General features: G+C 39.1%; 1 protein-coding gene across 1 annotated transcript in view; it reads right to left on the reverse strand.

Moving 5' to 3' along the window:
• The window catches only part of sash3 (SAM and SH3 domain containing 3), a 58,213-nt gene that overhangs the window by 26,576 nt on the left and 5,670 nt on the right, over window positions 1-25,967 (reverse strand). Inside the window, exon 2 of the mRNA XM_039766059.1 lies at window positions 17,703-17,798. Coding sequence (XP_039621993.1) covers window positions 17,703-17,798 — 96 coding nt within the window. The remainder of the gene's footprint in view (window positions 1-17,702; window positions 17,799-25,967) is intronic.

The raw sequence follows: 25,967 nt of genomic DNA on the forward strand, positions 1-25,967 counted from the left end.
GGTAGTACGTAACAGTGACAATGAAACATTCAACATGAGGGAAGGTTACAGAAATCCCCTAGTCAAGGGAATTGAAGGGAAAATTCACAAAAAGCAAGCTCTTTTCTGACAAATAAAATTGTTTTGATCTTTATGATAGTGATTGCCCTCTAGGAACCTGATGTCCGGATAAGACGGACAGTAGGCATCAAGAGAGAGATTTTCTTCAGTGCTAGAGATGGGAGAAGTTGTGCATTTGACAAAAACTGAGGTTCATGTGAAAGCTGTAAAACCAGAAAGGTTGGTGAGATACTCCGATCAGAAATGGGAGCTTCTATCCCAGTTACAAAACATGGGGGTGGCAGCATCCATCGGGATCAAAGATATACTTTAAGATTGATTTAAATATATGAGAGTAAAACAACACTAAAGTTTTTTTTCTTTTTGTTTTATTCATCTTTTGCACTCAAACTGACTGTCCTTAATGTTATTTAGAGCTGTTCTGGAGGCACCTCTGTCAGGCCGCTTCAAATGGTGTATAATGTCACAGGCACCATTTTGTATGTATATAATAAACATGTAGAAAGGAGAGACAAGATGATAATTTAGAGCTAAACAGGAAGAAAAAAATGTACAATTTAGGATGAAAAAGAAAGAAAAAAGCGGGTGTTTAAAAGAAAACAAATACAGTGAATTAAAGACAAAAGAATATTATGTGTTTAGAATGGGAAAAAGAACTGGATGACAGTAAAAGAAAAAAATTGTATTTAACAACATCAAGAGCAAAATGTAGTGTGAGGACTGTGGTGATGTAGTTTGGGGTCCGGGGCAGATTGCAGGTGCACAGTTTGCTCAGACTCCGTGCAGGTGAAGGTGCACATGGTAGTGTGGATAAGAGGCCCAGGTGTTGATGGGGGAATTCATGATGGGATGCAGATGGGGGTGGATCAGCCAATAACATCATTAATGCTCTAGGGTGTATAATTAGGTACCTGCACCCACTGAAGCATAAAAGGAACCTTAGTGGGACCCGGGAGAAGTGGGGAGAGCGACCAAAGATTATAAAAAGGCAGAATCAGGAGTGCGAGCTAACGTGGTGGTGAGGAGACAGGCGGTCAGTGGCACTACAGGGGAGCGAGAGATACAGTGATACAGGGATCCCCTGCTGAACAGCCTGGAAGAGTCTGGACAATTGGGAGTATTCCTAGAGATTGTGTAGATGACAACAAGAGTGTATTGGTAGATGGAGGACTGTCTCTGACCATCCCAGCAGATGCTGAAGTGCAGCTGTTGACATTTCCTGCAGGGTGAGATAGAGAAAGAAAGATGCGCTGGGCTGGCAGGACAGGCAAGAGAAAGGGGCATATTACTTTAGATTTAGTGTCCCTACTACACTGTACTTACCAAGTAATTACTTATACATTTACAGAGTAACTAGGTGTTATTACCTTGTACTTACTGTGTAATACAGTGTAACACTTTAATTAATTACTAAATTGTAATTGTGATTCCACAGCTTTTAAAAGTACATATGTACATTGTGGAGCTGACCCGGACACAGACAGGCGGACTTGTTCTTACTCACCACCACACTTTTATTTACACAACTATTTACAACAATATGGTCACTAAGACCCAGTTCAAAATAGTGCACAAAACCCCAAACGAAGTCCTGGCCACAAATGCCTTTCTTCGGGCCGCCTCCACACCTCCTCTGTGCTTCGTCCTTCCTCCTCCTGACTCCAGCCTTGAATGAATGGAGACGGCCCCTTTTAAACAGTCCCCGGATGAGCCCCAGGTGTTCCCGGCATTCCTCCTCTGGCCACGGCCCAGCGTGGCGGAAGTGCCGGCTGTCCTCCCGGCAGCTCTCCGGGTGCTGTCCTAAATCTTCCCCCCAACACTTCCTGGTGTGGCGGAAGTGCTGGGGTAACAGGTCCCCAAGGCATTGGGGCGCCTCCTGGCGGTGACCACAGGCCCCTACAGGGTGGAGCTTCCATGCCCTGTACCCGTGGCCACAAGAGCAACCAGGAAGGCGGCCCCCACGTGATCCAGGGTGGGCTCTGACCCTCTTCCGGTCCCTCATGGCGTCCCGGCCAGGTCATTGCCCCTGGCATCCCTGACAACATAAACTGTAGAATAACAATTGCAATTTAGTAATTAATTAAAGTGTTACACTGTATTACACAGTAATTACAAGGTAATAACACCTAGTTACTCTGTAATGGTACAGGTAATTACATGGTAACTACAGCATATTAGGGACACCAAATCTAAAGTGATACCAAAAAAGGAAGCCTGATGTCTGTATGGTTTTAGTCTAGGATTTTAATGTAATGAAAGAACTTGTTTATTTCTGGTCTTATCTCCACAAATGCACTGGTTTTATGGAAAATTTATGGAGAACTTGCACTGCTCTTTGTTTTGAACACCTTTTGTTGGAATAATAAAAGCCCCTTGCCCATTTGCAACATCCCTTGCGTGTGTGTGAACTTATTGCCCAGTCTATCTTGGTTTCATAACTATCAATGTTCCGGGTTCAAGAGAGTAATGCCATCTTTGGGAAACCTAGTCATCACAAGGAGAAAAAATTAAAGACCATGAATGTAAAGGAGAAAGAAAGTTGAATTTTGGTGGTGTCCTGGTTTTGGTGTTTTGTTTTCCTCATTTCATGAGTTTGGGTTCCCTCATATTTTCTAGGTGTTCTACAGTGGATTGATTGAGCGGTTTGAACAACGGCAAAAGACTATGCTCTTCCTAATGTCCGACACTCAACAAATAAAACCAGTGACTGAGTAATTGCAGCATTTTTATACCACTTTAAGGACATTTCCTTGAATCAGGAATTTGTGAGCATTGATGATTTATTCATTAAAGTGGCTCTATTAAATCTTTTAAATCAATTAAGTGGACAGTATGGGAAAAAATTAAAAACTTTTGTTTTACAAAACTCAGAATTTAATCTGTGGGAGCAAATTAAACCTGTGTGGCTGCAATTTTTATCCGGGAGGGGCATCTACAATTGATATTATGACATTTATCTGGATTTTCATTATAATTCATTTTGAAGGATCTGAGAAATTTTAAATTCGCATAGAAGAGTTGTATTGAACAATTTCAGAACTTCACAACAAAAAACAAACAAACAAAAGCAAATTACAATTTCATCCAAGCCTCCAATATTTTTTACATTGAAACCTAAGAATGAGCACAAGTCCAAGTGTTTGTACAGAGCAGACGCCTTACATTTCCTTGGCCGATCATTGAGTGTCACTGAATCATCATAATCACAGAGTGTTACCATAATCTGTGACATGCTACAACCATGAAACAGCCTACTGTACGTCAAATGAGCCTTCAGATACAGGTCAGATACAATGCGTTGCATGCATATAGAAATTTTATTTTCTTTGGTTCTGACCCCTCACAATATACAGTATATGTGTTTTATCTGGCTAGCTATATTTTTCTTCTAAACTTATCCTGCACTGTGGTTATTTTTAGTGGAATTTAACCTTGAAGATAATTTGAAGGCTGTTACGAGACGAGACGAGACGAGTTTCAGGTCTTCAAGGAGTAGTAGTAACAGTTTGTCATGTGTATAGAACACAATGTGCTATCTTATGGATTCAGCACTTTAATGTATGCACATCAACAATGCAGACTATTGAAGTTACCCTTGTGAGTCGGTGTTGGCTCTCTGTGTAATATAGCATGGGGCTGTTTACCCTTAAAATAGGCCTTTTCTTGTGTTTAGCAAGTTAAACAACTAATTAGGGCCCAACAGCCAGTGAAGGGCCCCTGACCCACACAAGGAAGGAGGGCAAAGGGGTTGACCTTAACTGGCTGTCAGACTCAGGTCCTTGAAGTGTGGACCAGAAGCCTTGTGGTATTTGAAACGTGAACTTGTATCTTGGAACATGGACCACAAAACACAAGCCTAAACATTCAGGGTTCACAACTGCAGAAGGTTTCTTTTTAATAAAGGGACAGCACCTCTTTGTTCCCCACCTTAAACTGACCTGTGCTTCTCCTGATTACAGGATGTCATTGTGGCGTAGTGGCCAACAAACTGAACTCTAAGCTGCTGGTTCAGTCCTTATCTTTGAGTCACTGTGTGACTCAGAATACTCACCCTGCTTGTCCTCCAGCAGTACAAAAATAAAATACACAGTAACAGTTGTGCTAACATTGTGCCGTGGGTTTTTTTTTTTTTTTAAATTATTAAAGAAAGGGCACTGATGCTGCACAATGTAGTGTAAGTAAATGTGGTGCTTCTGTTTAGAAAATGAGAAATAATAAACAAAAATAAAACAAGAAAACTAAATGTCATTTAAACAAGTAACAGATATAACTTGTACACCTTTAGCAGCATGCAGCTGTTTGTTCAGAAGATTGTTTTTTTGTAACTTCCTCATTTATGTCTGATCTATTTCTGTTTTGAACTGATGCTGAAAAGAGCAGCAGAATTAAAAATGTTAAACCAGATGTTCACTTTTAAAATGTTAAATGATAAAGCCATTAAAGATTACTGTCACAACTAATTCATTTATTTTAGCTTTTGGTTCAAAGACCGGTGAAGTAAATGTTATAAATACACATTATTGGATTGGACTGAACTCCAGTTGTCAGGACAGAGCAGTCGTTTGTCTACATAGTGATACATTTCAGAATACAGCTGACCATTGATATCTGGACAAGTTTGTGGTCACAGTAGGCCTAAGCCTGTCCCAGCAGCCTAGTCCATGAAAGCATAGTACATACGATTGCCCAGAATATAACACCTATAAGAAACAAATACACAGAAAGGCAACACGATTATGTCACCATAGTAACATTAAAAAAATATTTCATGAAATCAAAACAAAAATTAAAAAAAAAAAAAAAATAAACAGAAGTTCTCTACTCTAACACATTCCTGGTAAAATTCAAGAGACATTTGACATCTCCAGCTCATGTACAGGTATTGCTCACAACGGGCGAGTGTTTCACTGATCCACCTAACATCACTGACAAACCCAACATGACAGCTCGAAAGACCTGAAGATGCTTAATGTAGATAGGAGGTGTAAGGAAAAAAGGGAATGAAAGAGATAAAACCAAAGGCTATCATACATTGAATACATACAGTTAGGTCCATAAATATTTGGACAGAGACACCTTTTTTCTAATTTTGGTTGTTCTGTACATTACCACAATGAATTTTAAATGAAACAACTCAGATGCAGTTGAAGTGCAGACTTTCAGCTTTAATTCAGTGGGATTAACAAAAAGATGTGAGGCAACTAAAGTGTTTTTTTAACACAATCCCTTCATTTCAGGAGCTCAAAAGTAATTGGACAAATTAAATAACTGGAAATAAAATGTTATTTCCAATACTTGGTTGAAAACCCTTTGCTGGCAATGACAGCCTGAGATCTTGAACTCATGGACATCACCAGATGCTGGGTTTCCTCCTTTTTAATGCTCTGCCAGGCCTTTACTGCAGCGGCTTTCAGTTGCTGTTTGTTTGTGGGCCTTTCTGTCCGAAGTTTTGTCTTCAACAAGTGAAATGCATGCTCAGTTGGGTTAAGATCAGGTGACTGACTTGGCCATTCAAGAATTTTCCACTTCTTTGCTTCAATAAACTCCTGGGTTGCTTTGGCTGTATTTTTTGGGTCATTGTCCATCTGTATCATGAAACGCCGCCCAATCAATTTGACTGCATTTAGCTGGATTTGAGCAGACAGTATGTCTCTGAATGCCTCAGAATTCATTCGGCCGCTTCTGTCCTGTGTCACATCATCAATAAACACTAGTGTCCCAGTGCCACTGGCAGCCATAAACGCCCAAGCCATCACACTGCCTCTACCGTGTTTTACAGATGATGTGGTATGCTTTGGATAATGAGCTGTTCCACACCTTCTCCATACTTTTTTCTGGTCATCATGCTGGTGGAAGTTGATCTTGGTTTCATCTGTCCAAAGAATGTTTTTCCAGAACTGTGCTGGCTTTTTTAGATGTTCTTTAGCAAAGTCCAATCTAGCCTTTCTATTCTTGAGGCTTATGAGTGGCTTGCAGCTTGCAGTGCACCCTCTGTATTTATTGTCATGCAGTCTTCTCTTTATGGTAGACTTGGATATCGACACGTCTACCCCCTGGAGAGTGTTGTTCACTTGGTTGGCTGTTGTGAAGGGGTTTCTCTTCACCATGGAAATGATTATGCAATCATCCACCACTGTTGTCTTCCGTGGACGTCCAGGTCTTTTTGCGTTGCTGAGTTCACCAGTGCTTGCTTTATTTCTCAGGATGTACCAAACTATAGATTTTGCCACTCGTAATATTATAGCAATTTCTCAGATGGGTTTTTACTGTTTTCGCAGCTTAAGGATGGCTTCTTTCACCTGCATGGAGAGCTCCTTTGACCGCATGTTGTCTGTTCACAGCAAAATCTTCCACATGCAAGCACCATACTTCAAATCAACTCCAGGCCTTTTATCTGCTTAATTGATAATGGCATAATGACGGACTTGCCCACACCTGCCCATGAAATAGCCTTTGAGTCAACTGTCCAATTACTTTTGAGCCCCTGAAATGAAGGCATTGTGTTACAAAAATTCTTTAGTTACCTCACATTTTTATGCAATCGTTTTTTTCACCCCACTGAATTAAAGCTGAAAGTCTGCACTTCAACTGCATCTGAGTTGTTCCATTTAAAATTCATTGTGGTAATGTACAGAACCAAAATTAGAAAAAAGTTGTCTCTGTTCAAATATTTATGGACCGAACTGTACCTTCTAATTAAAAAAAATAAATTATATAATTAAGGTTTCATCAATATTCTGATGCATCTACTCTAAAGGTGCTCTGGTTGTCTGGTTGAAGTTGTATCCACTATACAGTACATCTGAGTGGCACCCACCAAGGGATGCATCAAATGAAATACATTTTCAAAGTATGTTAGTATAGCTCCAAACAAAAATAGTCAAAGTAAGGCAATATAAATGTGACAGGGAGACATAGCACAATTAATTTTATTATCCCGGGCAAGAGATACTCAGAGATGATGCCAGGGTGGCAAAAGTATCTTGATGAGAGATGGTAAAACAGTTTCCTGAAGACATTGATATTATAAGGATAAGGATTACAGTGTGATGAAGCCAAAGTCGACCTTTGTGGCTTTAGTCCTAAGCACAGTCTTTACTGCAAGTGTCAGTTATAATTTTACTATTATCAAGCATTTTGATTAAAGCTTTTAATCCGTGACCAGTCTTGCCTGGGCTCTCTGTTGTGTGGGTATGTACGAAACTGGCTGTGGCAGCAAGGCATAATAGCAAACAGAAAACCTCCTTGATTTCAGGGTCTTGTTTATCAGTAACCTACAAGGACATGAAGAACTGTTCACTAATCACATACTCCTGTAATTAACTGTGCATTTAAGAAGTGTAATAGGTGTATGCAGTATGTAATACACAGATATCAACACAGCAAAGTACAGTGAAGTCTTGAAGGGAAATCCCACTTCTGCCTGCAAGAGACCTGGGGCCTGGAACCTAGATTTCATTAATTTGGTTTAATGTAAGTTTGAACTTATTCATCCCAATTTTTTCTACTAATGAGGAAAACATGAATTGTTTTATCTGAGGGTGACAAAATAATTAGTTCTGCCAAATGAATTTTTTGTAGGCTGGCATCTTTCCTGACTGAGTTGACTGCATTATGGAGTTTGGATCTTGTCCTCTTTTTAACATTTGCTGGCTCTGATGATAGCTGTGAGTCTTAACTGCTCCCTGTCACTGCGTGTGAATAGATATATTAGTGTGCTAGGCAATGGACTGGCACCCTGCTGAGGTTGGCATACCGGTTTATATCAGAACTGTTTAAATATGTTTTGTGCCCTACAGGTAGGAGAGAAGGGATTTAGAAAGGAGAAAGACTTCTATTCCATATATTTAACGTGTTTTGTAGCAGATTTTAGCATCTGTTTGCACAGTCTCCTCTTTTTCTATTGGTACTCCACTTTCTTACCACAGTTCAACAACATGTAAATTGGGCTAATGGGCAACACTAAATTGACCTGTGTGAGTATCAGAGAATAAACGTGAAGCTGCCTGGTGATTAACTGGTGTCCAGTTCATAGTTGGCTCTTGCCCTGTACCTCATACCCTTACCAAAGACTGTAACCCCCTGACCTTAAACTGGAGTCAGTGGGGTCTGAAAATGACTAAATGAACAATGTTTAGAGGCTCATTTTATGAAGTTTGCTGTAACACGTATAGTTTGGAATGAGCAAAAAACAAGTAAAATTGACGTATTACAATACACATCTCTGCAAATCTCTTCATGCCTTTGTTATAAATATCCTGCATTCTGAATCCTCTGAGAGGGAAAGACTTCCTAACATCTCTTGAAGGTTGAATACTGTAAATAGCTGAGTAGCACAGGCTTGTGTTCAGAATTTGTTCTTTTTGGGTCTGATTGAATTCCAGAATTGTGGTAACTCCTTGCTGGGTTGTATCCATGAAATCATGAATATTGTCATGTCTGACTTGTGCCCTTAGTTCAAGGTGGACAGTTCGTTATGCTTAAATTATGAAGAAAGTAGAAAAAGTAGAAGTCAGACAACAATCTTTTGGTTTTTCTTTGTGTTAAGGTGCACTTCCACTCTCGATCAAGCCTCCACGAATACCATTCGGCACAAACACACAGTGCTCCTTTTTCTATTACAGTAGATAGAATCAGCATGCGACATTGCTCGGGTAAGTAATGTTAGTCGCTGGTTATATTGTCTGTTAGTCTGGCTTCAACCTGTTCGGATGTTTCATTTGCTCTGAGCCAGTAGGTGGCACTGGTGTGTAAATTGTACCACATGGAAAGAAAATCACTGGGACCCCTTGGGTCAAAATATTTGGCTCCAAAGAGCAACTATTCCAATTTTGGTTCAGATTGGTCAACGGGTGTAGAATTGCATAATGAACACACGGACAGACAGACAGACATTCTATTATATAGATATATACAGTATATATACATATTTATAATATAAATTTGGTATATAGAGATTAGAAGAGGTAACGTGGTATACATGATAATATGTTTGATGGAAAATGCCCTCATTTTCAAAGCTGAGGCCTTTGGGAAAAGTTCAGACAGCACTATATGGTGGCTGGATGTTTCTACTAGATGTTTCACCAAACAAGTGTGGAAGGTGTAATTTTATCTTTCTGCCATTGGAATAATGAAACTTGGCTTGAAAGTCACATCTATTTTGGGGAGTTACATGAATTTGCAATTATTATTTGTGCTTGGAAGTAGAACCTTGTGTGTTATCTTGTTATTTCTCACTCCTGGTATGATCACATTGCAGTAGATGCTTTGCTAGAACATTGATTTCCCCTCACATTTTATCACACTCCCAAATTTACCTCACACTATGCTGAATCCTGGGCTGCGTGCTGCGGGGATTTGCTCAGCAGGCTGGTTGCTCAAGTTAGCTCTCCTGTGGGGCAGCGTGGAAAGTTCAAGACTGAAACAATCTGCTCCTAAAGGTACACCCTTTATATTTGATATTATTGTTATTATTAAACACAGAAATCAAACATTCATGCGTGCCTGAATGCTGAGTTCAAAACTTAAGCTTGAATTCAACTCTCAAAAATGACGATGATGAGATTTATCTTAATCGCGGTTAGCCCAACAAAAGGGCTTGTAAATTGGTCCCAGTCATATGGAAACTTTGCCTTCCCTTGTGACATTTATCAATAAAAACTTGCTGAGCCATGATATATTTTAAAAAACAAACTGATTACTGTTGTGGGGAATTTGCGCCATGCCAACTACAATTGCTTTCTATTAAGGTGGCTGTGCAGGTTGTGTGTCGTTCCTGCAAATCCGTAGTGCACTCTACACTCTCATGTGCAGTAGTTCTGTCTCAACAGCTCGCTCTAGGCCTTTATCTGACAAAGGATATTATCTTTCAAAAGCCATTTTAAAGCTTTTCTTTGTTCACCTCACATGCAGAAAAACCTATGGCTACCATGAACTAAGCCATGGCCTGCCTATGATAATGTAAACATTTTTATGCAGGCCTGCCAACGAATTAATGAAATGCATTTGTTAAAACGTGGCCTCCATATCTGCCCAACTGCTTGTCATCTGATTGCTCTTGGCTGCAAGGAGACTTGTGGTATTTTGATTAATTGTATTCTGAGCAATTGTGAAATACCTGTTAGTAGAAGCATTGTCATGTTTTTCAAGCAGAGTTGCTCTATCTAATTTTGTGTGCAGCTTCACAAAAGGGCAATACAGACAGTTAAAAGTTTAAGAGAGTGTATCGGAGCTAGGGTTTTATACCAGGCTCAGCTTTTTCATTCACTTAAAGACTTCTTCAGCCTCAAATTGGCAAGAGGAGGATTCTCTACCATGATGATGCACTTGTTCACTGTGCTTCACCTGTTATGGACTTGCTATCCTCCACGGCCTCTGTATTCACCAGATACATCAGCATGCGAGGAATCCGCTAAAAGCACACTGCTTTCAAACAACCGAAAGCTTCCAGACAACAATAGCCTATGCTGAAGGCACTTTCCAAGAATAATGAAACAAGCTGTTTTGTAGGAGACAAAGTTAATGTGCTATAAGTACTACTGTTACACTTTTTATAATTTCGGTCTCATTAATGTCACAACAGATCTTGTATTTCTTTCCTTTACTACCAGACTGTGACATTCCACTGCCCAACTTTCTTTGCCCTGATGATCATATCGCATGCTTGAAGGAGTGATGGTGTACTCAAAGGCAATTTGACTTCCTGTATTGTCTTTCTGTGGCATGATAAAATTGTGTAAAAACAAAGTGTGAAGCTGCTCTTAGATTATGTTTGCTTTCAGCAGGAAGAGCATTCTTCTTTAAACACAGAAGCCAGCATAGATGGTTAAAAATAAAAGCTGATTTAATTTATGCCTGAAGCAGAAGTGAATCTAAATTGGTGTGGTGCAGCATGGATGTGCAATACTCTAATTCTGTACGATTAGGCAAATGATGACAAGATAAACCCTAAAAAAGACAGAAATCAATGATGCACCTGCAGTAACTGTACAACAAACAAAACTAATTAATGGCACCAATGTTCGGGTTTTGGTAGGCTGTCCATTCTTTTTTGTGTTCTTGCCTGCATTATTCTATTTAGGGTCATGAGGAACTGGAGCTTCTTTGAGCAGCAGTAGGTATATGGTAGAATCTCAACATAGATCTAATTCTTGTTCATTGCAACAGTCTACATACTCAAAATCCAGAAATCCAATACCCTGCATGTGGTGTTTATGCAGCACATATAGGAAACATCACACATGGCCCAGCAAGACGAATAAACCAAACATCCCTGTTCTGGAAGTGATCCATTCCACCTACATACACATGAGTGGAGAAGACCACAATGACACAAATCAGGAAATAAATAAAAGAACATATGATTTGTTTAAGAATGCATTAGCTGTGGACAGATCACTTTATCATCAATGCCAATTCATCCATTTTATGAATTAGAATGAACTGTTGTAGGATTTGTCTTGGCAGCACTAATTCTTCCACTACCTAAGCCTGTTCATCTAACCAGCCAAGTTAGCTGGGGTAACAGTCCATGAAAATACAGACATTTGTTTTCTTCTAGAACACCATTGGCCATACATAGTGCTGCTTTTGCTCCTGTCATATACTATGATTAAGATAATCAGTTAAACGTTCTGCCGTACTTTGTCATCGTATTCTATGTGTCACCCCACTTTGATATGTGAGACTGCGCTGTCCAGCTGTCCCATTGAAGTTAAGACAAGTAAGAAATTAAATGTTGGATTGCTTTTACAACTTTCAAATATCTTCTTCACATTTGCACAGTGGCTTACACAGAGTGTACATGTGTCATGCTTCAGATCAAAAGGTTAGTTCATATTGTTTAAGGGTAGACAGACTGAGCAGAGAAAAAAGCTTACAGTGAAGTTGGCAGTTCAGCATGGCACAGGCTATTCAGTCTAACACATCTGATCCATTAACTTCACCTAATGTGCCCAAAATCGTCAATATTTGAATGGTCCCTGAGGTCTGATTTCAATTAGATTACTCTGTAACTTGTTACACATATGCTTAAGTGCCAATGTGATAAATCTTGTATAACATTTGTATGACATTTACTTATAACCATCTTTCATCTGTGGTGTCACACTTTTGTCTCTTCATAATTTTAAATACTTCTATCATGTTACCCCTTGCTTAAACTGAAAAATGAAGCTGTTTCTCTTCCACCGTTCCAGTATTAGTGCTGCCGTCTAGTGTCTTTATCATAATATGGAGATCAGAACTGCACACAGTACTCCAGATGTTGCTTCACCAGTGCTCTGTACACATTAATCCTAACTTTTCTTGATGTGTACTCCACATGGTAACTCACCTAGGCTCCTTGGTTAGCTAATTCTCAAGTCCTGTGTCTGGTTCTGAGTACAGGGGGTCCTCGGTTACAACGTCTCGACATACAATGTTTTGAGTTTACAACGCTCACTCCCATAAAAACTTTAAAAAATTGAGATGTGAGAAGGAATAAAGGTAAGGATTTTTCTTTACACTCATTTTTTCTGTTACTACAGTACAGTGTACAGTGCAGTATATTTATGTCCTTTTCCTTCTTCTGTGGCTTAGTTGTGTTTTTATGTTCTAGATTATGATTTTGCAAATGTGTTAAGGTGGGTAAGTGACTAACTAGGGTGTGTTTCGACTTACACCAAAATTCGTGTTTCATCACTGTTGTAGGAATGGAACTGTGTCGTAACCCGAGGACCCCCTGTATTGGAAGCTGCAGATATGATATGCTGGATGGAGTACACATGACACACATGAGTAACACAGACTAGTGAGGCTTTTGTGTTCAGTATGGAAGATTTTAATGTGCTTTACTGAGTTGAACAACTTTTTCTGCAGCATAGGGATGATGTAATGGTGATCTCAGACCCTGACAGTAGCCTTCTTGACAAGCAGAATCTTAGTCAGTGGTTTCTTAGTAAAGTTGCAACAATAATTACATGTACGTTTCTGTGTCAGAGAAGAACTGAGACAGCCTTAGGCAGTTGATGTTTCTTAGTTGAGTAAAAGCTGACATTTTAAACTGCATGTTAAAATGAGACTGTGTGGTCCTGGATAACACTGTATCTGATTTGGACAACTGACTAGACTTTGTGAGTTTTACAATCCAGGTATTGATGCTCAAATACAGATGGTATTCCACAGTAATGAGCAGCATTAATAGTGAGAATTATGTTCATGGTGACAGATGATCAGTCCAAGTGAAATTTTGTAGAAAGAAGTCTTGTGGATTTCCAAATTTGAGAAGAATAGTTGGGGCCATTTCTGGACATAAACAAACTACAGTATGTGACCACTCTGGGTTTAATGGTCAGTGAGAGGTCCTTGCAACCTAACATTCTCAAACCTGCTTAATCATGCTTACGGTCACTGGGGCCCATCGCCTATCTCTGTGATACTGGACACAAGGCAGGACGCCAGCTCTGACCAGGTCCATTTACATGGCTCACTAACACACACGCTTAGTGGCATTAATTTAAAGTCATGAATTAACCTAACCTTCATGTCTTTGGAGTTGGGTGAGGAAAACAGTTAAATCCACACAGACACAGAGAATATGCAATCTCCACACGGATGACAAATGGAATTAAGGTTTAAGTCCAGGACACTACCCCTGTGTTACCATGCTACATGCATTTAATTATTTTGGATATATTTTTATAAATGTATATCATGGGTTCATGCATTTATTTCTAGTAGGACTGACTACTGCAATGCTGTGTTCGCTGGATGTTCAAACTGTTCTTTATACTGCTTCCAGTTAATCTAAAAAGCTGCTGCAAGAATTATTACAACAACAAGAAAATATGAACACATAACTTCAGTTCTTAAATCCTTGCACTGGCTCTCAGTTAGGTTTAGGGCAGATTTCAAAATCATCCTTTTAACATATGAATCCTTAAATGGCCGAGGACCGGCTTACTTATCTGAAGTTATCATGACTTACAAACCAGAGCGCACATTAAGATCTCAATATACCGATCTGCTAATGATCTCAAGGATTAATAAAGTAACAGCGGGAGGTTAGGCTTTAAGTTACAGGGCCCCTAAACTGTGGAATGGTCTGCCTGCTATTATAAGAGATGCCTCTGCAGTCTTAGCTTTCAAATCCCGGCTGAAGGCGCACTACTTCAGTTTAGCATACCCAGACTAGAGCTGCTGATTAACTTTGAATACTGCATCTCTCTTGTTAGTCATCAGCACTAAAAATTAAGTAACAGTAGAGTTATAATTTGTTATAAACCCTCACCAATCCTGTTTCTCTTCTCTGTACTCAAATTTGGCACTTGGTGCCACTGCCCTAATGCCAAGTTGTTTGCCTGCCTAAGGAAAAGTCATCTCTGATGGAGGAGCACTGGACTCATCGGGTTGAGGGGTCCTTTCATCAGATTGACCGGCCCAGCACTGACTCAGCTGTGGAATGACCAGTAGCAGGGAGGCAGCTTGAGTGCTGAGGTCTCCAGGACTATGAACAAATCAGAATCCTATTACGTGATATATTCTGCTCTTGCTTTTTTGCCCTGTACTTGTACTACTACTATTGTACTATTGTTTTGTATTGAGAATTACTTGTGTTCTCTTCTGTGTATTACATTTACCCTGTTGTTTGACAACCACTGCATGCCCAACTCATCTCGAGAGGGGTTTCTCTCTGAATTGCCTTCCCCAAGATTTCTCTCATTTTTTTTCCCTACAAGGTTTTTTGGCCATTGTTTGGCCATTTTATCTTGTCTTCTAAGAGAGTCAAGTCTTGGGGGCTGTCAAAGGACAGGCCTGTTAAAGCCCATTGTGGCACACCTTGTGAGATTTTGGGCTATACAAAACTAAATTGTATAGTATAAGGTTATTATTGTCACATGTGTAGAGTAAAGTGAAATTCCTACTTGGGGCAAGGCCCCAAAACAAGTCAGTCACTTAGCCTGCCAGAAAGCCAAGAAAAGGTGTTGGAAATGGAGTCTGATTTTGTGTTGTTAATAGAAAGATACTTGTCTCTGTAAGGTAAGGCTTGAACCAGGTTGGTATGGCCTTTCATCACGATTGAGTCATCTTTATTGTCCTTCTACATTTGAAAAAAATCACAAAGGTCTGCAATTTTGGGTTATTTGTTATGGTTCTCAGCATCACAGTGGTATAGGGTCTACCATTATAGAATCACAGTGCAGACATTCACCCTGGCTAACATCTGGGTGGAGTGTTAACATTATCATGGTGTTTTTGTTAGGATTTCTCTGTGTACTTTTTATTTTCATCTTCTTTCTAAGGATTAATAGATTACCAAGTGACTCTAAATTGGCACAGTGAGTGAGTGACAGTTAGTGTGTGTTAATATGCCCTGCAGTGGACTGGCGCCTCATTCAGTATTGCTGTTGGTATAGGCCCTGACTCCATAGGGTCTGAAGTAAAATGATTGGGTGAAGAAAATAAATATGGACGAAAAGTTGGCTAAGTGTTTAGAAAGGAGCACTCATGATGATATACAGTAAACAGCAACGCCACACTCAAGAATATTAAATAGGTTGGGAAGATTAGAGAATGGTTTGTTGCTCTTAGAACTTCCAGGATCCAGTCTGTTTTTTAAAGAAAGGGAGGGCAGCAGTAGTAAGTTCAAGGGTCAGAGTAGTGAGACATTATGAAAGGTGTTAATAGTATGATGTATACAGTGATGTATACTTGATGACTGATGTTTTGTCTAACTTAGATGGGCTATGGCCCACACAGCCCTGAACTGAACGTTTGACAGCAGTCATAAAGGAATACAATGGCTGGAATGAAATAAGATACTTGTGAAGTGTTGCCAGCAAGCTGGCCGTTGAGTTTTTTCAGCTTGAAAGTGTTTAACAAAGAGTATAATATTTTTCATCAGTAATGAGGCATGCTGACAGTTTGTTTAATTTCTACAGCAATGTCATTGATGTTATACAGCTGGATTGCACTGATAAAATTGTGAAGTATATCCTTATGCTGAAGGAGTATATGTACTGTTCAGGAAACCCGCACAACTAATTATCCTTACAGCCTTCCCTTTTTAAAATTTACATAATCCAGTATAAGGTCATTGTGGATTAATGTCTGCTAGTACACCGGTGTGGTCCATGCTGAGAAAACTTGTGTGCCAGATAAGATTTTCTGGAGTCCGCCTTCTTGCCACCCCAGGCCTTACACAGTTGTTCATTTGGTTTTCTTCTGCCCCTTTTCTTCATAATGCCCACCTGGTTCCCATACTACAGCCCAGACTGGTGGCCTTTCTCTTCTCTAATGCTCACCAAAATTGACATTTTTTTGTGGCAGTTTAATTAGCATTATTCTAGTTTCTCTGATTTACATCTGTGATTTTCTGTTGCGCTGAGCTTTCCTTCATTTTAGTCTGCCAAGATATCAAAGGAGTGGCTTCAGGACAACTCTGTGAATGTCCTTGAGTGGCCCAGCCAGAGCCTAGACTTGAATCCGATTGAAGATCTCTGGAGAGATCTTAAAATGGCTGTGCACCGACGCTTCACATCCAACCTGATGGAGCTTGAGAGGTGCTGCAAAGAGGAATGGGCGAAACTGGCCAAGGATAGGTGTGCCAAGCTTGTGGCATCATATTCATATATAGATTTGAGGCTGTAATTGCTGCCAAAGGTGCATCGACAAAGTATTGAGCAAAGGCTGTGAATACGTATGTACATGTGATTTCTCAGTTTTTTTATTTTTAATAAATTTGCAAAAACCTCAAGTAAACTTTCACGTTGCCACTATGGGGTGTTGTGTGTAGAATTCTGAGGAAAAAAATGAATTTAATCCATTTTGGAATAAGGCTGTAACATAACAAAATGTGGAAAAAGTGATGCGCTGTGAATACTTTCTGGATGCACTGTATATAATATGTATATTTATAAGCTACTTTGTAAGGTATTATATAAACTTAAGCCTGTTTATCAGCCTGTAAACTGTCATTTACCTTTCCTATTCTGTTTACTATTCAATTGCTGTTTAGGACATTTTGAATGTGTTTCATATTCTACTGACAGGTCATTTTATTTTAACGTCTTGTGATAATGGCCAGAATGACAGTACTATGCTGTATTATAACAGAGGGATCGATTGGTTGGTGACATTTAGGGCTCTTTGATTGCATGTAGTGCAGTTGAAGGTTAAAAATTCAATGTCTTACTCGTGCATATGCTGTCACAGAATTTCAGGAGACCTTCTAAATGAATGTTTCCAGAACATTTTTTATTCCTCCATTCTTTGGAACACCTTTCTTGAACATCTTTTTTCATATTGTTAATGTCCATCCACAATCTAAAACCTTGAAACAATAAGGACCGCAGATACAGATGCAAATAGCAATTCAAGAACATTAATGGAAAATCTGTGGATTACAAACTCTGAATCTGAAAAAACATACAGGTAAATTGCACTACACAACATCCCTAGGTTTCAAAAAGAACAATGCAAAATAGGAAAAGGAAAACTTCTGTAAGGCAGAAAGTCTGAATGGTCCTTTGTTGAAGAGGCTGGTCAGAATGAAAGCCAACAGAGTAAAGGGGTGTACACGGTGCCCAAGTTTATTGCCATATGTTACAGGTGTATAAGTTAATGCATTTGTTTTTTATATATATACAAAATGTACTCACTGATTCTACCAATGTGAATTCTTTGTCGGTCACCACTGGAGACGTTGGCTTCGACTTTATGAAATCCTTGAAGCTGCTTGATCTTTGCAGAGTCAACTGGGAAGAAGAGGAGAGAAGAAAAAGGGAATTATGCTGAGGCTTTCATGGGTTTGCTTATTTAATGCGTAATGAGAAGGATCAGCACAAATTTTCACTTTGTATTCTTAGTGTCAGTTATCAATGACTTAAGATACACACAGACTTGTAGATCAGAAGCTTCATTCTCAAGCAAAATGTCAAAGTCTTAAAATCTGAAAGACCTAGAATATCCCAATAAAGCTGATCATCTATTACAAAATCAACATCTTTCTGCTATTCATAAATGAAACATCCTGCATATTGCTGGCTCAGACTTTATGGCTTTTCAACATCATCTATGTTACAAGGTATTGTAAAATGCCCAGAAGATCTGTCCTGCAGGACACTGTTATTGTCAAAGCACAGTGTGGAGCTGAGCTGAAACCCAACATTTATTATCCTATCTATTAATTTTTGAAATATCACAGGAATGAGGTGAGCTGGCACCTAAAAAGACAGATTGAGTGAAGTGACACTGAATGTGATGCCAGTTCATCATGGGTCATGCACACCTACTAGGGCCAGTTTAGAGAAGCCAGCAAATGTCTGGTGTTTTACAACTAGGGTTAAGTGGAAGTGTTGAAAGGGGCTAAAGAAAGAGCCCAATGGCGACACATTTTGGCTGTTTGTCTGGTATTTCTATTAGTTAGCCACACACCTCTTAGAGGTTACATATGGGACAAATCTCTGTGAACTAACATACTTCAATAAGGTATCAAAGAGAGATAATAATTGATAATAATTAGACAAGGCAGTTCAATAAAAGACAGACATTAATTGCTGGTTAAGTGTGTGGTTGTCTCCTCAGGAGGAAGCTGCCTGGCCCGGAAATAGTGAGTAAAAAAAATACTGAAGACGATTTTTATCATTAGGTTAACTATATGGTTAGAATATTCATGTATGATTTGTTATTTAATTAATCCATCCATCCATCCATTACCCAACCCGCTTAATCCTAACTACAGGGTCACGGGGGTCCGCCGGAGCCAATCCCAGCCAACACAGGGCGCAAGGCAGGAAACAAACCCCGGGCAGGGCGCCAGCCCACCGCAGGACACACACACACCCACACACCAAGCACACACTAGGGACAATTTAGAATCGCCAATGCACCTAACCTATGTCTTTGGACTGTGCAGTTGTGAATGAAACATGTTATAATTTTGATTTTGCTGTAGTTAAAAGTATACTTGGTAACTGTTAAGTACATTAGAATATCACATACAGTACCAGCCACACATATCACATACCATACAAAAAGACACCTTATACTCAACATTTTATTATCTTTAAGCTTAATATTTCCTTTAAAAATGTATAACAAGTAGCAAGGTAATTTAAGCAAATAAAAATCCAATGGAAAAAACTTTAAAGTAAGTGGAACGTTACAAGCCACATAGCTTCTCAATGCAATAATGATCTTGAATATTACAGATTCACATTGTGAACACACTGTATTTGATGTTTATGAGAGCAGGGCTCACAAAGTCCATCCATCCATTATCTAACCCGCTATATCCTAACTACAGGGTCATGGGGGTCTGCTGGAGCCAATCCCAGCCAACACAGGGCACAAGGCAGGAAACAAACCCCGGGCAGGGCGCCAGCCCACCGCAGGACATGCACACACACACACACACACACAAGGGACAAGTTAGGAACGCCAGTGCACCTAACCTGCATGTCTTTGGACTGTAGGAGGGAACTGGAGCAAGCGGAGGAAGCCCATGCAGATACGGGGAGAACATGCAAAACTTCACACAGGGAGGACCCGGGAAACGAACCCGGGTCTCCTAACTGCAAGGCAGCAGAGCTACCTCTGCGCCACCATGCCACCCTATTTAATTAATTCAATTAAATAATTTAATTAGATATAAATATATGCTCTACAAAGTAACCATGATAAATGTTCCAAGATCAAGTCATAATTATCGTATGTGACTCTCCTAAGTAAGCTATGCTTAGCTGAGCTTTGCCTCAGAATGGAGAACAAGTCAATGACAGCTAGAGAGCTTTCACTGGTATTTCTGCACAGAAGAGTGCAATTAGGGTGAGAGTTTGAACCATAAAAAGTGGTGAAAGAAGCAGGATGTTTGCATCTGTAGCACCAAAACCACACGGTGATCATTTACACAGGAAGTCGACAGACTGCTTTTGCATCAGGATGCACAGAACTGAAAAGAAGAACAAGCTAATGCTAACTCATGGCTCGCACAAAGACAGCATACCTGGGGGAACTCAGTTTTCATTTCATTTCTGAAAGTAGCCTACCTTCATTCTGGTCTTAGTCTAACTTTGCAGAACATCGATTGGTCTGTGATTATGCAGCAGAAGACTGGGGTCTGTGTAAATGAAGTAGTAGGCAGGCAAGGAAATGTGTGCCATATGCTATGATGTTCAATGCTTCTGCCTGAGGTCACTTTTTGTAATTGGTATTTCTGTTGGGGTACTTAGGTATCTGTGTGTGGCCAAGAGAGATGGGGGTGATTTGGGGTGCTTGTGCAATGCCATCATTATTTATTGAAATTGCTTTGTAAAAGGGAGATCTTTCCTACATCCATACAATTCCTTTACTTCCACTTTTATTAGAGAATATTTAATGGAATATTAAACATCCATCCATTATCCAACCTGGTATATCCTAACTGCAGGGTCACGGGGTCTGCTGGAGCCAATCCCAGCCAACACGGGGCACAAGGCAGGAACAAACCCTGGGCAGGGTGCCAGCCCACTATTAAACATGAAATTGTTTAAAACCAGTGTTGAACATGAATGGAGAAATTACATTTTAACCTGAAAATTTACCCAGACTTCTTAAAGGCCTTATTTAAGATTGATGTACAGTATATCAGTGGCTGAGGTGACAAAAGACAGTTGGATCTGAAGAGACTTAAGCAAAGTGGGTCAGGGAAAAATATGGGCAAATTCATCAAAGCCTTCTTTCTTTCTTTCTTTCTTTCTTTCTTTCTTTCTTTCTTTCTTTCTTTCTTTCTTTCTTTCTTTCTTTCTTTCTTTCTTTCTTTCTTTCTTTCTTTCCTTCCTTAATCCAGCTTCCATCCATCCATCTTCCACACCTAATTTATTGCCATATTCCTATTCTATCTATCTATCTATCTATCTATCTATCTATCTATCTATCTATCTATCTATCTATCTATCTATCTATCTATCTATCTATCTATCTATCTATCTATCTATCTATCTATCTATCTATCTATCTATCTATCTATCTATCTATCCTTACTTAATCCAGCTCTATCCATCCATCTTCCACACCTAATTTAGGGCCATATTCCTATAGCATTGAAAGGTAATGTAGGAACTAGCCATGTCTGGTCACACACCTATGATTACTGATGCGGAGTACATTTACAGTAAGCAGTTAGACTTACAAATGTCTCTTTTGTAAGGTGCTAGGGGAATCCACATAAACAGTGTGGAAGTGCAAACACATGAAGACTTTCAAGGTCATAATATACTGGAGACTGGTAGTTTTGTTCTGAAAGTTAACTGAGATATGAAGAAAAAACCCCTAGCAGGTGGTTGGAAATGTTACTATTTTGTAATAGAACTTTGAATTGCGTTTACCTTTTATATAACTTTTAGACTTTTTCTGCAATTTATTTTACATTGAAAACTATTTTGTGGCACAACTATTTCGCATACAGCAGTTATAGAGAATATTCAGTATATTTTGCAAAGTATCCTTTCATTAGAAAAATAGTTTTATTAATGCTAAAGTTACATAGTTCAGGACTTTGGGATTAATAAAGTATCTATCTATCTATCTATCTATCTATCTATCTATCTATCTATCTATCTATCTATCTATCTATCTATCTATCTATCTATCTCCATCCATCTTCCACATCTAATTTATTGCCATATTCCTATTCTTTCTATCTATCTATCTATCTATCTATCTATCTATCTATCTATCTATCTATCTATCTATCTATCTATCTATCTATCTATCTATCTATCTCCATCCATCTTCCACATCTAATTTATTGCCATATTCCTATTCTTTCTATCTTTCTATCTTTCTATCTTTCTATCTTTCTATCTATCTATCTATCTATCTATCTATCTATCTATCTACTTTGTGAAAATTGATGTCTCCCTTGCACGCCTTGTACTTTCATTCAATCTTGAAAGCTATTATTTTACCAGTTACATAGACCAGCTGCACATCAGAATGGGTAATAATATTGACACTAGTTTTGATTTGAAAAATAATTGAACTGTAGGACAAACATGCATCTATGTTAGATTACTCATTTGTGATAGTTAAAATGCAAGTAATGTGTTTAAAGTACAGGGAAATCACACAGCGAGCATTAGTAATGTCAGGGGAATGGCACCATGGACCCAGAAGTTTTTTGCTACATCAATGTAAATCAGTAAAAACTGCCACATCATCATCAGAGACGAGCACTTGTGTTCCTCAGCCATATGCAACCACACATTCATGCTTTTCCCTGACAGAACGGTGGTGATCGAGTTGTCAGTTGTGAGCCAAGAGCTGACTGACTGTATCTCCTGAGTTTCTCTGTTACATTCTTATATAACGGAGTACTCAACACACACATACAGAACATGTGAAACCCTACTGTTGGGCTTTTACTCTTATGATTCCAGATTGTAATTCACCAGTGGCTCCATGCATGATGTTGAAATAATATGCTGGAACATAATGAGAAATTGTACACATGCATTAATCATTTACTTCTTCTATTCAATAACATGACCTTCTGTATTTTAATAGATTCTTGTTTATACTGTATATAGAGTACGTCACAATACTCCTACTGCAACCTCTCTAAGTGCCTTTTTCTTCGAAGGTCTGCTTCTGACATTAGGAATCACATTGGCTGATGTTTTTTCAGTGTTGGTGACCCATTTGCGGTACATCTCTCACCCTATTATGGCTTATATCCTTAGTAAGGTGGCTGTTCTTGTCTTGTACCTGTAAAGTTCTAAACCCAGCTTATCCCATTTTTCACTATTTTCTGCATTTTATTGTTTTGCTTTTTATTTTTCATGCTATTTTATCTAAATGGCAATCCTTAATTGTTTTAAGAAATTCAAAATGACTGCATCAATATGACCCTATGAGTTGTGGCTACATCATGCAAAGAATCTGAGTGTGTGCCATCATAATGGGATTTTTCTCGCCTGTAAAAACATGATCGGGAAGGTAATAAAAGGTTGGTTTGACCGATTCAATTTAGAAACAAGGATGCAATGAATTCAATGCATTATTTAGCAAGTTATTCTTTGGCTGCCCTTTTCAGCACTGTGTTGTGAGAGTGTGCTCTTTAAGGTCTAGTTAAGTTAGGCAGTTGCTCATTTTTGTTCATACAGGACCAAGTCAGTGAAAACTACAAAATGACCACATAAAAATGTGACTAGGCTGATTCCAGGACTGCAGGGTATGAGTTATGAGGAAAGTTTGAAGAAGTTAAACCCTGTTTAGTTTAAGCAGAAGAAGATTAAGAGGTGATATGATTGATGTGTTTAAAATTCTGCAAGGAAGTAAAATAGTCGATCAAGACTGTTAGTTTAAAATGCGTTCAGCAGGGCACAAGGGCACAGTTGGAAATTTGCTAAGGGTATATTTTACACAAATGTCAGGAAGCTTTTCTTCACACAGAGAACTACAGTGATCCCTCGCTATATCGCGCTTCGACTTTCACGGCTTTACTCCATCGTGGATTTTAAAAGTAAACACATCTAAATATATTTCACGGATTTTTTGATGGTTCGCGGATTTCTGCGGACAATGGGTCTTTTAATTTATGCTACATGCTTCCTCAGTTCGTTTGCCCAGTTGATTTCATACAAGGGACGCTATTCTAGCCAATCAGAGCACGTATTACATATTAAATAAAACTCCTCAATGATATACGATTTGCTTCCCGCGCGGTGCTTGATTGTTTGCTTTTTTCTGTGTCTCTCACTCTCTCTGCCTGACAGAGGGAGTGTGAGCAGAGGGGCTGTTTGCACAGAGGCTGTTTGCCTAGAGGATACGGACGTTCCTGTAAAAAATGCCGTTCGGCATACTTAAAAGCACGTATTGATTTTTTGATTGTTTGCTTTTCTCTCGCGCTCTCTATCTCTGACATTCTCTGCTCCTGACACGCATTATTTGAAGAGGAGGATATGTTTGCATTCTTTTAATTGTGAGAAAGAACTGTCATCTCTGTCTTGTCATGGAGCACAGTTTAAACTTTTGACTAAAGGGTGTTCTTTCATGTCTAGAGGGCTCTAATAATGTTAACAGTGTGGGAGAGTTTATAAGGGCTTAAAATATATAAAAATAACCATACAAACATATGGTTTCTACTTCGCGGATTTTCATCTATCGCGGGGGTTCTGGAACGCAACCCCCGCGATTGAGGAGGGATTACTGTATAATCATATGGAATATGTTATGAAGTAATATGGTAAACATTCTGACTCTAAAGGCATTCAGACTTGATTGTATGATATAGTTTTGGAGGATTTAAGTGCAGAGAATTGGCAGGCTTTGTTGGGGTGGGTGGCCTGTTCTTGTCAAAATGATTTTCTAATGTAATATTCTAAAAAGTCAGTTCTTGCAACTTCAATGAGAAAGCCTTCAACCTGCCCTATTCCTCCTGCTAGTATGTAGAGGCTGTCAGGGGTATTTCATTAACATGCGCCGACTCTCTGTTGCTAGTAAGACCTTTGTTGTCATTATTCATTTTTTCTTGTATGTTATCATTTTTTATTAAGCACAGTTATTTAACTTTAACATTATTAAAACATCATCATTGTTCCACTATTATAGTATGATTTTCAGGTATGAAGTCTGTCTTTTAATCATGATCTCCATAGCTATGGTCATGCTGTGCATGGCAACAACATTCTTACCACTACACAGTCACTGGTGTCGCAATGCATAATGTCATCACACAATTAGTACATTTAATGGCAAAGAACAATGCTTAGCATCCAAGTTTCGGAACGAAACTCTAAAACAACAAATCATTAGATAATGTTTATTTCAGCAGCCAACTTAAAACAGCTATTAGAATAGACAGCCCTGACATCACCCAGTACAATCCTTTGTTCTAATTCAATTACATTCTTATTCTTCCACACATCTGCGATGGACTGGCACCCTGTCCAGGGTTTGTTCCTGCCTTGTGCCCTGTGCTGGCTGGGATAGGCTGCAGAAGACCCCCACAACCCTGTTCAGGACAAAGCAGGTTAGAAAATGTCTGTCTGTCTGTCTTCCATATAGTGCTGTCTGCACATCTAAATATGTTACTGACAGAGTAAACACGGAGAAGAAATGAGTTATTATTAATAAATAGCACATTATTTTGAAATGCACTCTAGTAAAAAATAAAGAACCCTGGGAATACAAACAAATGAGTTGTTTGGATGGCTGCCATAATATATGACCTGCACTATTGTAAGAAGTGACGTTACCAAATCTTCACTGCTTTACCTGCTACATAATTCACAGGGAAGCTTAAGATGTATCTTGAAGGCACAGACTCTTTCTTGAGCCCACATTTATTCTGAAATCATTTCTCTTTTTTATTCTGACTCTATGCTTCTTAGAGGTGCCCACATTCCAAGCACAGAGCGAATTTGACTCACATGCACATTCATACACAGGGTTTAGTTTTTCTACACCAACTCTTAAATTCCTCCCTTATCTACTTTTGGCAGGCGTTGTGAACACCCCAGGCCTTTTTCATGTTGCCGTCTATACTCTTAACATTCTTATTTGCATAACAAACTTTCTTTCCAATTTCCCAAGTACAGAATGCAAAGTGCAGCTTAGATTCTAATGGACCAGAGGGCCCTAACAGTGAGAAAGGCAACTGGGCATCAATTATGGGTGAGCACCTTGGGAAAAAAATAACAATCATTTTACTTTTTTCACCAGCAACCCAGAAACCATTCCTGTGAATCTTACTGTTCCCTGGGATAAAGAGCAGCATAGTTACACATCAAGTGTTCATTCGTTATTTTCTGACTTTGTTTTGCATCATTTTAGTGACACCGGAGTGTCCTCAAAAACAGCCTTATCTGACTCATAAGAATCCCATGTTTTGTCTAACGGATCACAAAGTCTGTGCACTGAACTTGACCACAGGATGTGGTGTG

Source organism: Polypterus senegalus, chromosome 10 (genome assembly GCF_016835505.1).
Source record: "Polypterus senegalus isolate Bchr_013 chromosome 10, ASM1683550v1, whole genome shotgun sequence".
NCBI classification, from domain to species: Eukaryota; Metazoa; Chordata; class Cladistia; order Polypteriformes; family Polypteridae; genus Polypterus; species Polypterus senegalus.